This window comes from Dromiciops gliroides, chromosome 1 (genome assembly GCF_019393635.1).
Source record: "Dromiciops gliroides isolate mDroGli1 chromosome 1, mDroGli1.pri, whole genome shotgun sequence".
NCBI classification, from domain to species: Eukaryota; Metazoa; Chordata; class Mammalia; order Microbiotheria; family Microbiotheriidae; genus Dromiciops; species Dromiciops gliroides.
In genome coordinates, this window is record NC_057861.1 from 736,987,038 (window position 1) to 736,999,406 (window position 12,369).

At 40.5% G+C, this 12,369-nt stretch overlaps 1 protein-coding gene across 24 annotated transcripts in view; it reads left to right on the forward strand.

Annotated features, from left to right (window-relative positions):
- The window catches only part of CADPS (calcium dependent secretion activator), a 555,724-nt gene that overhangs the window by 210,341 nt on the left and 333,014 nt on the right, over positions 1-12,369 (forward strand). For all 24 annotated transcript variants that reach the window (XM_043978805.1, XM_043978803.1, XM_043978804.1 and 21 more), the window contains exon 4: positions 11,311-11,391. In XM_043978805.1, coding sequence (XP_043834740.1) covers positions 11,311-11,391 — 81 coding nt within the window. The remainder of the gene's footprint in view (positions 1-11,310; positions 11,392-12,369) is intronic.

The window sequence follows — 12,369 nt, forward strand, 5'->3', positions numbered from 1 at the left end:
ATTAATTCACTTAGTAGTGTGACCTTGGACAGGTCACTTTACATCTGTGAGCCTCAGTTTCCTATTATGTAAAATTCAGTGATTGGACTAGGTGATTTCTGCAGTCCTTTTACCTCTTGTCATCCTTTTATACCCTCTCAGTAGAATGTAAATTACTTGAAATGGGAACTGTTTAATTCTTGTCTTTATCTCCTACAAAAGTAGGAATACAGTAAGCACTTAATACATGTTTACTGAATTGGGTTAAATTGTATTACCTGGAAGAACTCCATTACTGTATGTTTCTTTGCTTCTAGTTACTTTTCATTTAAAAAAAATAAGACTCAGACTTTTAAATTTAGAATCAGAAGGGACATTAGAGGTCATCTAATTCAACCCCCCTCATTTTATAGAGAGGAAACTCTAGCCCCCAAAAGATAAAATGATTTGTCCAAAGTCATACAGTAATGAGAAGCAGAGTTGAGATTTGAACTTAGGATCTCAAACTCAAAATCCAATATTCTTTCCACTATACCCCATTCTCTCCCCCCATCCAAGACAATGTAGCACAATATATAGAGAACTGGCCTTAAGTCAGGACAACAGATGCAAGCCTTGCCTCAAACATATACTGGTTTGTGTCATCCTGAAGAGGACACTTAAGCCCTCAGTTCTGACGGCAACTCTCTGAGTTTAACAATTTCAGAGTAAGTAATGAGTTACACTTGTAGAGAAAACACACTTTTTCAGAGTTCCCTAAAACAATAAAATCACAAAAGGAAAGAAGGAAGGAAGGAAGGAAGGAAGGAAGGAAGGAAGGAAGGAAGGAAGGAAGGAAGGAAGAAGGAGGGAGGGAAGGAAAAAAAAAGCTAAGTAGGACAGATTTTTTATGAAGAACTGAAGCAACTATCTTAATGGTATGACAAACAAAAACAACCCCACCTCCTTTGGGCTAAAATATTTGAATACTTGCCTCATCTCTTCATTGTGCATAGTCTTGATTCCTTCTTCACTGTAGAGATGATGTTACCTAGGGGATTCCGTAGCACTTTTTGCCAGTTGCTGTTGCATAAGTTCACCTCCAGAGAGTTCAGCTACATCAAGGAAAAGGGGAAGGCAATTCTGGCCCCCTGGGATGCTAAGTAACAAGGTGTTCTTCTCTCTTCACCCCCTATAAAATTATCCATTGGCCATCATGTGCTACCTTTCATATATGGATGCAAATCTATGTCTTTTATTGAGGCTTCCTTTTAGAAGCTCATTCTTTTACCTCTACTCACCCTCAATCTGGAGCCAGATACCATTTCCAAGAAACTCTAACATTCATGGTTCCATCTATTTGAATATTCTCTCTGTTGTTGCAGGTTACAACTCCCTCCATACCTGTTCATAAGTTGTGAGAGTCAAACATTTACTGCCCAGTACCCAGCTTTTGTTGATGTGCCTCTGAACTTAGCTAGGTTTGCAGTCCTTTGACAGATTATTTCTTGGCAGAACTATACTCAAAACTTGGCCAGATGGATAAGACCTCTCAGAATTTGGATTTCTTTGGCAAAGGTTTCAAGAACCCAAGGTGACCTCCATGCCCCATTAGACAATAGTGCAGGAGTTTATTGGAAGAATTTTAGCAGGATGGCCAGCAATTCTCAAATCTGCCAAGAGTGATAGCACTGCACCATGGTACAGTGGTGAGATTACTATATTTGGAGTCATAGGACTTGAGTTCAAATCTCAGCTCTGTTATTTATTACCTCCGTGACAAAGGCAAGTACCTTTGATCTTAGATGTCCTCATCTATAAAATGAGGTTGCACAAGATGACCTCATAGTTTCTTCCAGCTCTGTATCTATGCTCCTCTGATCTAGAATCTGGCCAGATTGAGGATGCCCTAGTGCATGCCTACAGCACAGGTTGTACCCTATCTAGGTGACTTAGCAGTTAAGCTCTCAATCAGGGGTTCTTAGTCTTTCCTTTGTCATGACCCTCTTGGTGTGATGAAGCCCATACTCCCCTTTCCAGAATAACAGGATTACAGAGGAAATCAATTAAATTGACATTTAGTTATCAGCACTGCTATAAAACTAGCTCAAAGACCCCTGCCTATGGACCCCTTTCCTAGAGAGGTGCCTAATTCACACTGAAGTTATGGTATACTCAAGGACACCTGGCTAATTTTTATCTCAGGTCAGATTTGAACCCTAGTTCTCCTGACTCCAAGACTAATACTTTATCCACTAACCATGATGCTGCAATGTCTATTAATGAAACAGAGAATCATAGAGCTATAAAGAACATCAGAGGCTGTATAGCACAACCTGCCCCTTTTATAATAAGTCTTTTTTTTTTTTGCAGGGCAATTGAGGTTAAGTGACTTGCCCAGGGTCACACAGCTAGTAAGTGTTAAGTGTCTGAGGCCGGATTTGAACTCAGGTCCTCCTGAATCCAGGGCCGGTGCTCTATCCACTGCGCCATCTAGCTGTCCCTCCTGCCCCTTTTATAGATGAGCAAACTAAGACTTGGGGCAGCTAGGTGGTATAGTGGATAGTTCACTGGGACTGGAGTCAGGTGACCTAAGGAAACTTACTTAAACCTATTTGTCTCAGTTTCCTAATCTGTAAAATGAGCTGGAGAAGGAAATGGTAAACTACTCCTGTATCTTTGCCAAGAAAACCTAATACAGGGTCATGGAGAGCCAGGCATGACCAAAATGACTGAATAACAAACTGAGATTCATGAATGACTTGCCAAAGTAGTAAGCACAAGTAACAAATATGAGAACAAGGGCCTCTGGCTCTAGAAGCAGGGATCTTTTCCTGACATTACTTCTCTGATTTGAGAAAATTGTCTGAACATTTAAGAGGAACAAAACTATTTCTAGAAGTAGCTTAACTGACAAACACATCTGAATTCTCCACTCTCCTTTGACTACGAAGTTTAGAATAGGAGAAAAATCACAAGAAAGAGGTAGGTAGGTACAACCAGCTAGTTTCATCCCTCAGATTAAAGCAAGGCCCCTGGGAGTTTTAGCAGTTGGGCCTTTGCTTCTGAGGAAAGTGGGCCTCAGATTTCTTTCTGTCACTTTAAAAGAAAGTAACAGCCAGAAGCTTCGTTTTCCAATGAAACTAGCCTCTTCCATAGACATCACTGTGGATGCTAATCTGAGCATTTCACATCTAATTAGGCAGAGATTTTACATGTAGGTGTATATTTTTAAAACCTCAGGAGGCCTTGATGGGGAGTCTCTGCCTTGGGGTTGGCTCCACAACTGATCTTTTTTTTTCCCTGAGAGGAAAAGCCAACACTGTAAATAGAGCTGTTTCCATGGCACCTTGCAAATTGAGGAGTTGCTTTTCTCCCCCTTTTCTTTTCATCACTCAAAAAGGTAATTACGTTATTTATTTATTTATTTTGCTTCATGATTTCAGGACTTATTTGGTGCAGGGCTGACAGTCTCCCCAGTCAAGTATATTCTTGTCTGTAATGACCAGATCCCTTTGAGACCCTCTGGTTCACCTTGTCCTCCATCCCTCCAACTAGTCATTAACTAGGAGGAGGCCCCTCTGCCTCTGGGTTGTTCCTGCTAATTAAAAGCCCTAATCCATCCAAGAGCCTTGACCCTAGAGACACCAAGAGACACCAGGAGACAAATAACATTTGTGGAGGGCAGCTTTCAGTTCCTAGCTGTGCAGACAATGGAAGACGGAAGCAGTCGAACCAGAGAGCCAGGAGCAGGTCCTCTGCTGGGAGGAGGATCTGTGATTTGTATGTTTCACAGTCTGGGCTGGCAATGCCCCTCTGTGGTTTAGACCGGAAGTGCAAGTGGTACAAATCCAGCATAAAGCAGCCCAGGGGCTTCCCGAACTTAGAAAGGCAGGGTTTTCAAAGAGGAAACTACAGGAAATAGACATTATGCTGTGGGGTCCTCAGAAGAGAGGAGATAAAAGTGTGGTGTGTCCTGGATGATTTGTGCTGTTCTGCCCAGCCTCACCCAACCCCTCCCCAGTAGTGGTTATCCCACCTGGCAGAATTGTCAAGTGCATAAAGTGCTGCACTCAAAAGTCAGGAAGCTCAAAGGCTTGCGAGATGCACAGCAGGGCATTTCATGTTTGAGCCTCAATTTCCTTCTTTGTAAGGTGATGGTGATAATAATATCTACAGGACCTACCTCAAAGGGTAGTTGTGGGGATCAAATGAAACAACTCATGGAAAGTGTTTTGCTGACCTTTAAGCACTCTCGAATTTAGCATTTTTGTCTTCAGTACATGAAACCACCTGTTATATTACATATATATATATATACAATACACATAGCATATTATGTCATCATGTGACATTATATTGTATTACATTATGTTATGTCGTGTTATGTTATACTATATCTTGCTACAGCACATCATAACATACCATATAATAATGTATTGTGCTACTATCCCAAATTTCACATGAACGATTAGTCAGACCCCCACAGCAATTACTTTACTGATTTCTAGTCAAGTAAAATATACAAAGCCTTTCCACACATTTCAAAAAAAAGACTTCTTTTCCTGTACCCTTGACCATACTCTGAATATCAAAGAACAGTTAAATATGTTTATAATAATTCTAGCCAATATTGTTGTAGCAGCTCAAGATTTGCAAAGGACTTAACATAAATTGTCTCATTTGATCCTCACAATGAACCTGAAAACAGGTGTAGTTATTACTCCCATTTTACAAATGAAGAAACTTAGTAATGATAGGTAACATTGGGGTGGCTAGGTGACTCAGTGGATAGAGCACCAGCCCTGGAGTCAGGAGGACCTGAGTTCAAATACGGCCTCAGACACTTAACACTTACTAGCTGTGTGACCTTGGGCAAGTCACTTAACCCCAATTGCTTCACTAATAATAATGATGATGATGATGATGATGATGATGATGATAATGATAATAATAATAATAACATTAATATAGCTCCTAAGGCCTGTAGGATTAGTTCTGAGGAGTTGGGGTCAGGGTATATCTGTCTAATATTTTAGCTCAGGAGCCCCCACCAGTGAGCTGCCTTCCGTGACTGCCAGGTTCACCTTTTAGAGAGACATATTTGTTGAGCTGCTCTAAAAACAGGTACTAGTACAAAACATCCCCCACAAAGTCTATAGCATGCCCTACCATCAGCACATAAAGAATCCAGGGGAAAGTGGGCCCAGGCTTAGAGAGCACATGAAGCAAAGTGGGAACTCACAGCCCTGAGTTCCTAGAAGTCTTTTGTTGTCCACTTGGGACAACTGATGTAGCTTCCTTTCTTGCAGAATGGTGAATCTGCACATCATATGCTACCTATTCTCAGTATCCACTATCGACACTGCCACCAGCAGCTACTGTCATGGAGGGTTTTACCTGATAGGACATCCCAAAACCCCAAGACACTTTGAAACTCTCAAGGTCCTTGTCCAGACAAAGTGGGGAGGGGGGGATGGAAAGATTCCTGAGCCAAAGTGGAAGCTCAAGCCAAGGTGCCCTTTTTCCCATTCCCCAGCAGTGCTTCTTCAGAGATTTGGCTGGAATTCATCCCTGGCTCACCTGCTCCACTCATTCCTCTGCCATATACTCTAATCATTTCGGTTCTGGACTGGTCTTCTCTTTTAGAGATGACCCACAGACCATAATCAAGTTTCCTCTGCCAATCCAAACATTTTTACTCTCAACAAAAAGGATGTGACTGATTGGTTGATGAGTTGAAACTAGTTTTCACTTGTAAATGTGCCTGATCACTCAAAGTGGAGTCTGGCAACTTGATTATTTTTAGTTAATCCATACATATGCATGTGCATGAATGTGTGCGTGCATGTATGTATGCATACATGTATAAGCACAGGTAAGGACATACATATATGCATACACATGCACATATGCATGTCTCCTCCATTAAACTGTGAGCTCCTTGAGCAAGAATTATTTTGGCCCTTATTTAAATCCCCAGGATTATCACAATACCTGGCCCATAAATAATACTTAGTAAATGCTTATTGGTCAATTGGTTGTTAAGGGGTTGACTGCACCTCAAAAAGGATATAAACTCCTCATGGGCAAGGACTGTTCCGGTTGTGTCTTTTATCCCCAGTGCCTTACATAGCAGGTGGCACATAGTAGGTGCTAAGGGAATGGATATGTATGTGTCATCTCCTCCATTAGAATGTAAGCTCTTGAGGGCAGGGGATAGTTTTGCTTTTCCTTTGTATCCCCAGGTTTAGCACAGTTCCTGGCATATAATAAATGCTTAATAAATGGTCATGGATTGGGGCAGCTAGGTGGCACAGTGGATAAAGCACTCAGGAGGACCTGAGTTCAAATCCGGCCTCAGACACTTGACACTTACTAGCTGTGTGACCCTGGGCAAGTCACTTAACCCCCTTTGCCCCACAAAAAATAAATTAATTAAAATCAATAAAAAATAAAAAATAAATGGTCATGGATGGATTGATTGACCATTGACTGACTAATGATTTCCCTACCTCAGTAAAATATAAGCTCCTTGAAGTCACGGGCTGTTTTGTTTCTGTTTTCATATACTGTCTGCCTAGCATACTGCCTGGCACATAGTTGCTGCTTTTACATATATCTGAATATATACTAAATCATGGATGCATAGATTAAAGTGAAGAACAATTCATTTGACCATTCAGGGGTTTATTGGTGAAGACTGAGAAATCATGCAATTTAGGAGGAAAACCTTTATATGTTCTTAAATTTATCAAAAACTGGCAGCTGGGGGGGGGGCAGCTAGGTGGCACAGTGGATAAAGCACCAGCTCTGGATTCAGGAGTTCCTGAGTTCAAATCCGGCCTCAGACACTTGACACTTACTAGCTGTGTGACCTTGGGCAAGTCACTTAACCCCCACTGCCCCGCAAAAAAACAAAAAACTGGCAGCTGTATGTATTTGGACCAATGTTCTGTCTATACTACTGTGATTCACTACATCCTAAGAAGCCAATAGAATAATTCTCATGCTTCTGAGGACTCTCCTAGAGGATGAATTTATTTGGAAGCCTCTTCTCATTCTCCCTTTGCAATGTCCACTTAGTCTTGACGCGGATACCTTTTCCCTGAATTTATATAAACTCCTTAAATAAATTCCTCACTTCAGATCCTAAGAAAATAAATTAGCTGTGCCTGCCTTCATGAAGTCTCCAGATGTTTCATTTGCATATATATTTTAGTCCGAGTGAATCGGAATGTCTAAAGTGGATTCGCACCTGAATTCTGCTAGAATTCCAGGGCAACAAGAGAGAAGTGATTGAGCGGAACTGACACATAATTCCGATAAGGCAGCTTTTCCCATTTAGGATTTGGAGTGCATCTTTGCTCATAGCTTCTTGTTGACAGTGGTGGGATTTATTGGGAAGCATCTCACTTTCAAGATTTATTTAAAATGCATTTTAAAAATTGATGGTAAGCCTTTGATTTGATGGCTTCCAGGGTTCCTTCCACCTCTAAATCTCTGATGCTTTGAACTATGATCCTTTAGCAGACTAGCATGGTGGGAAGGTCACTAGATTGGGAGTCTAACGAACTAGGTTTGAGGTCCAGCTCTCTGAGTGATCTTGGGCAAATCACTTACCATCTTTGGGTCACATTTTTCTCACTAATGAGGTAGATGAACCAAACCTCTAAGATCCCTTCCAGGCCAACATCCATATCCATTTTCTTCTTATGGGACCTGTTAATTTTTGAATTCCTAAGGAGAAAACTCCCTTTCCCAATGCAGACCAACCCCTTCTCTTCTCCTTTTTAAATTTAGGGTTGTTTGGGGCAGCTAGATGGTGCAGTACATAGAGCACTGGCCCTGGAACAGGAAGACCCGAGTTCAAATCTGACCTCAGACACTTGACACTTATTAGCTGTGTGACCCTGGGCAAGTCACTTAATCCCAATTGCCTCACCAAAAATAAATTAATTAATTAAATAAATTTAGGTTTGTTTGAAGCCACGGTCATATAGCCAGTATTTGGCAGAGATAGAACTTGAATTATTATCTTCCTGATGTTAGAGCCAGCTCCAATAATGTGCTAAATTAAGCTTATACTAGCTTTCCAGCTGATTGCTAAATGTTTAGTATAAGCATTTGTTGTTGTTTAGTCATTTTTTGGTCATGTCTGACTCTTCGTGACCCCATTTGGGGTTTTCTTAGCAAAGATACTCTAATGGATCACCACTTCCTTCTTCAGCTCATGTTACAGATAAGGAAACTGAGGCAAGCAGCATTAAGTGACTAGCCCAGAATCACACAGCTACTAAGTGTCTAAAGGCATATTTGAACTTGGGAAGAGGAGTCTTCCTGACTTTAGGCCAGGCACTCTGTCCACTGTGCCACCTAGCGGTCATTAGCTGCTTGTAAGCATTTATTTATACCTCAGAAGCCACAAATGTTATGAATGAGGGCTTGATTTATTGTTTTGTTTACTGTCTAGACTTAAGAAAGTTGTGGAAGACATGTTAATAATACCAATTAAATGTAAAAGTTAGGTGTGGATTTTCAGAGCTAGTTGTTAAACATTTACTAGCACACTCCTGACCAGCAAAAATGTCAAACAGCTTCTCCCAGCTCCAACACTCACAAGGTCCCCAGATTAAATTGAATTGGAAAATTATTTAACAAAGTAAATAAAAATACAACACAATATAGATAATGTCAATTTGTGGTTTTCTAATCCACCATATGGCCAACCTAGATCCATTTCTATTTAAGTTTGATACCACTACATTACACTATGTTTCCTCTTTAAAATCCTGTCATCTTATAAATAATTGATGTAGTTTAAAGAATACCGAGGAGGCCTAAGAGTCCTCAGTTCCAAACTCCTGGCTTTCTAGGTGTATGACCTTGGGCAAAACTACTCTGAGCCTCATTTTCCTATTTGGTAAAATATACAAAATAGTATTTCCGCATCTACCTCCCAGGGTTGTTGTGAGGCTCAAATGAGATAATGTACACATATCACTTTCAAACTTGAAAGCTAGTATAAAATTCTCATCTCTCACTGATCACAGAGCTCGTGAAGAAGAGAGAAAATTATTAGGAGAGAAGTTGCCTGTTTCTAGATCGACTTGTATTTGAAAGATAAGCACAAAAGAACAAAACTCTGTGTGTGTGTGTGTGTGTGTGTGTGTGTGTATGAGAGACAGACAGACAGAGAGTGACAAAGATGGAGACAGAAGACAACATTATAGAAAGGAGGAAAGAGAGAGATACTTAGAATGATACAGTGAAAGGGGGAGAGACAGAGACAGAGAGAGAGAAAACATTTATGAAGCATTCACTATGTTCCAGGCACTGTGCTCAGGACTGGGAATACAAGGAAAGGCAAAAACCAGTTCATGCTCCCAAGAAGCTCCTGGTTTACTGAGGATGACAGTATGCAAATTGTTATGTATAAACTGGATGCAGTCAACAGAGGGAAGGCACTAGTATTAAGGGGAAAAGGAAAGGCTTCCTATGAAGATGAAATTTGAGCTGAGAGTTGAAGGAAGGCAGGGAAATTAGGAGTAAGAGGTGTGGAGGGAGAGAATTTCAGATATGGAGGAACAGACAGTGGCATTATGAGGCATCACTAGGCCAGTGTTGTTAGATCAGAATAAGTTGTTCAGTAATGTCCAACTTTTCAGGACTGCATTTGGAGTGATTTACCATTTCCTTCTCCAGCAGATTTTACAAATGAGGAAACTGAGGCAAAGAGGGTGAAGTGATTTGCCCAGGGTCACACTGCTAGTAAGTATCTGAAGCCAGATTTGAACTCAGGAAGATGATTGGTCCTATCTCTAGAACCAGTGCTCTATCCACTGCACCACCTAGTTGCCCTAAGAATGAGTAGAGGGAAGCCAAGTCTAAGAAGTCTGAAAAGGTTGGAAGGGCCCAGTTATGAAGGGCTCTAAATGGCAAACTGAAGACTCTAATTGATCCTGGAGAAAATAGGGAAGATAATATTGAGGAGTCACCATTTAGTCAACAAGGATTTATTAATTGCTTACTCAGGTCATCTTGACCTATGTCTTGCTACTGAACTCAGATGATTAGAGGAGAGAGTGGGGTTAATAACTTTGTACAGCCCTACCTCACTTAAGTCCAAGTCATTTGCAAGTGAAGACAACAGTCCTGTGATCCTCTTCAAGAATAAAGAAGGAACAATAACAACAAATAAACAATGCTTACTATATCCAAGGCACAGAAGGGGTTGATATGGTCAGGTGTGTACTGTAATCACTGGCAGCTAAGTGGAGGATGGATTAGAATGAGGAGAGGCTTGAGAAAAAAACACTGCTTAAAAGAATATCTGTGTGTGTGTGTGTGTGTGTGTGTGTGTGTGTGTTTGTGTGTGTATTTCCCAAAGCCCGAAATAGCCATCTCATCATGTCTTTCCAAAGTGGCTTTAGTAAAATTATCTCACCATTAACTCCTCCAGTGTTTTCTATTGTTTATTTCAGAAATGTTATTTCTAGGTTTCTGAACCACTTCCTAGGGTAGGTTCTTGCATATAAAGAGCATGGCGGGGGGGGGGGGGGGGTGGAAAGGAGTTTATGTTGTTTTCTTGTTCTGGGTTAAAGAGGGCTATAAAAAGAAAGGATCCCATAAGTGCTGCCTCATATTCTCCATCAAGTCTATTTTTATTGTAGGTTCATTTTTATTAGATAGAAGAGAACTTGCACTGTTTGAATGCCCCAATCTTCTGTTTATCATACTCCCTTTTCTGAGAACAAACTGAGATGATACTCCAAATTACTGATGGGCTGTCTTATAATTAGAGTTTGAAAAATGTTAGGCTTGCTTTGGGAAATGAAAAGGGAAGAGTTACAACTTACATGGTTCATTTCATTCCATTAACTATCTCCCTCTTTGTCCATTCTCAATGTGTAATTTCTTTCTCTACCTGAGGTACAGAAATAGAAGGAGATCCTCAAATGAGTTAGCTTTGGTTCAATTCTGTTAGAATATAAGTTTCTTGAGAGTAAAAACTATTTGACTTTTGTCTTTATATTCCCAGGACCTAGCATGGTGCCTGGGAAATTATAAACACTTACTAGATGCTGTGGATTGATTGAAAGACAAGGTCTTAGGTATGCCCTTCCTTGTAGATGTCCCATCCCATCAGGCTATGAATCTTTGTGTTTAGCTGGCATTCTGTTCCAACAAACTGGGCATAGCCTTTCAGAGATTTGTGGTACTTATGGGAGGAATGGGAAACGTCATAATTTCCATTGTAAAAATGGCAAGGTGTGATTTCATGGTGAGATGAATTCATGGTCCTTGATTGCCTCAAGTTCATGGTCTGTGTCTTTGTGTTTTTTTGTTCAGTTGGATAATCCTGATGAGCAAGCCGCACAAATCCGCCGGGAGCTGGATGGACGCCTTCAAATGGCTGACCAAATAGCCAGGGTAAGGACATTTGGGGAAAATCTTTCTGTGCCTGTTCATTTCCTGAGGGAGGGTCTGGGTTTTAGGACCCAGGGGAAACTCAATTCAAACCTCACACAAGAGACTGAAGACTTCAATTCTGTATTAAGATTCTACCACCATTCAACCTAATAGGGCATCATGCCTCGCAAACTCTTACCTGCTTTGTCTTCCCTTCACAATATTTTTAACCACTTGTCACCTATTTCTAAATCTGAGAAATAAATCCTCTCTTCCTTAAGGGAAACCTCAGTAACTTTGACTGAGAAAAGGTGACAATCTGATTTAGCAAAAAGTTTGAACTAAGTACACAGACATGAAATAATGCAATATGGCAAATAGAGTGTTGGACTTGGAACAGGAAAACCTGATTTCATATCCTGCCTTGGACCCAAGTAACTGTGTGACTGGGAAATTTACTGACCTTTTCTGAGCCAGAGGCAGCTAATTGGTAAGTAGATTGCACTCTGTATTGGTAGAGGAGTTCCCACATTAATGAAGTCACATCTGCTTGATGTGTTCACCTATGTGAACATTTTATATACATAAATATGTCAGAGGCATATATTAAATATATAAGCATATTTTAAAAACAGTTCTGAGCCTTACAGAACATATTCAAATGATTTTTGTCATTAATCTGTTGCATGCAATAGAAAGTTCATAAAACTTTACTGTACTATATCTGCTCTCACCAGGACTATTGTAATAGCCTCTCTACTAGGATCATGGACTCATATCTTTCCCTTCTACAAACCATCCTGAACATAGATGCTAAAATTATCTTCCTCCTTTACTCAACAACCCTCAATGGAGGGTTGTTGTATTGCTTCTAGAATAACATGCAGACTCCTCAATTTGGCCTTTAAGCTCCTCCACCATCTGCCTCCAATTGATTAGTTATAACTAAAGTCATCTATAATTTGCTTTCTCAGATATAGTGGCCAGATCTGAACTATA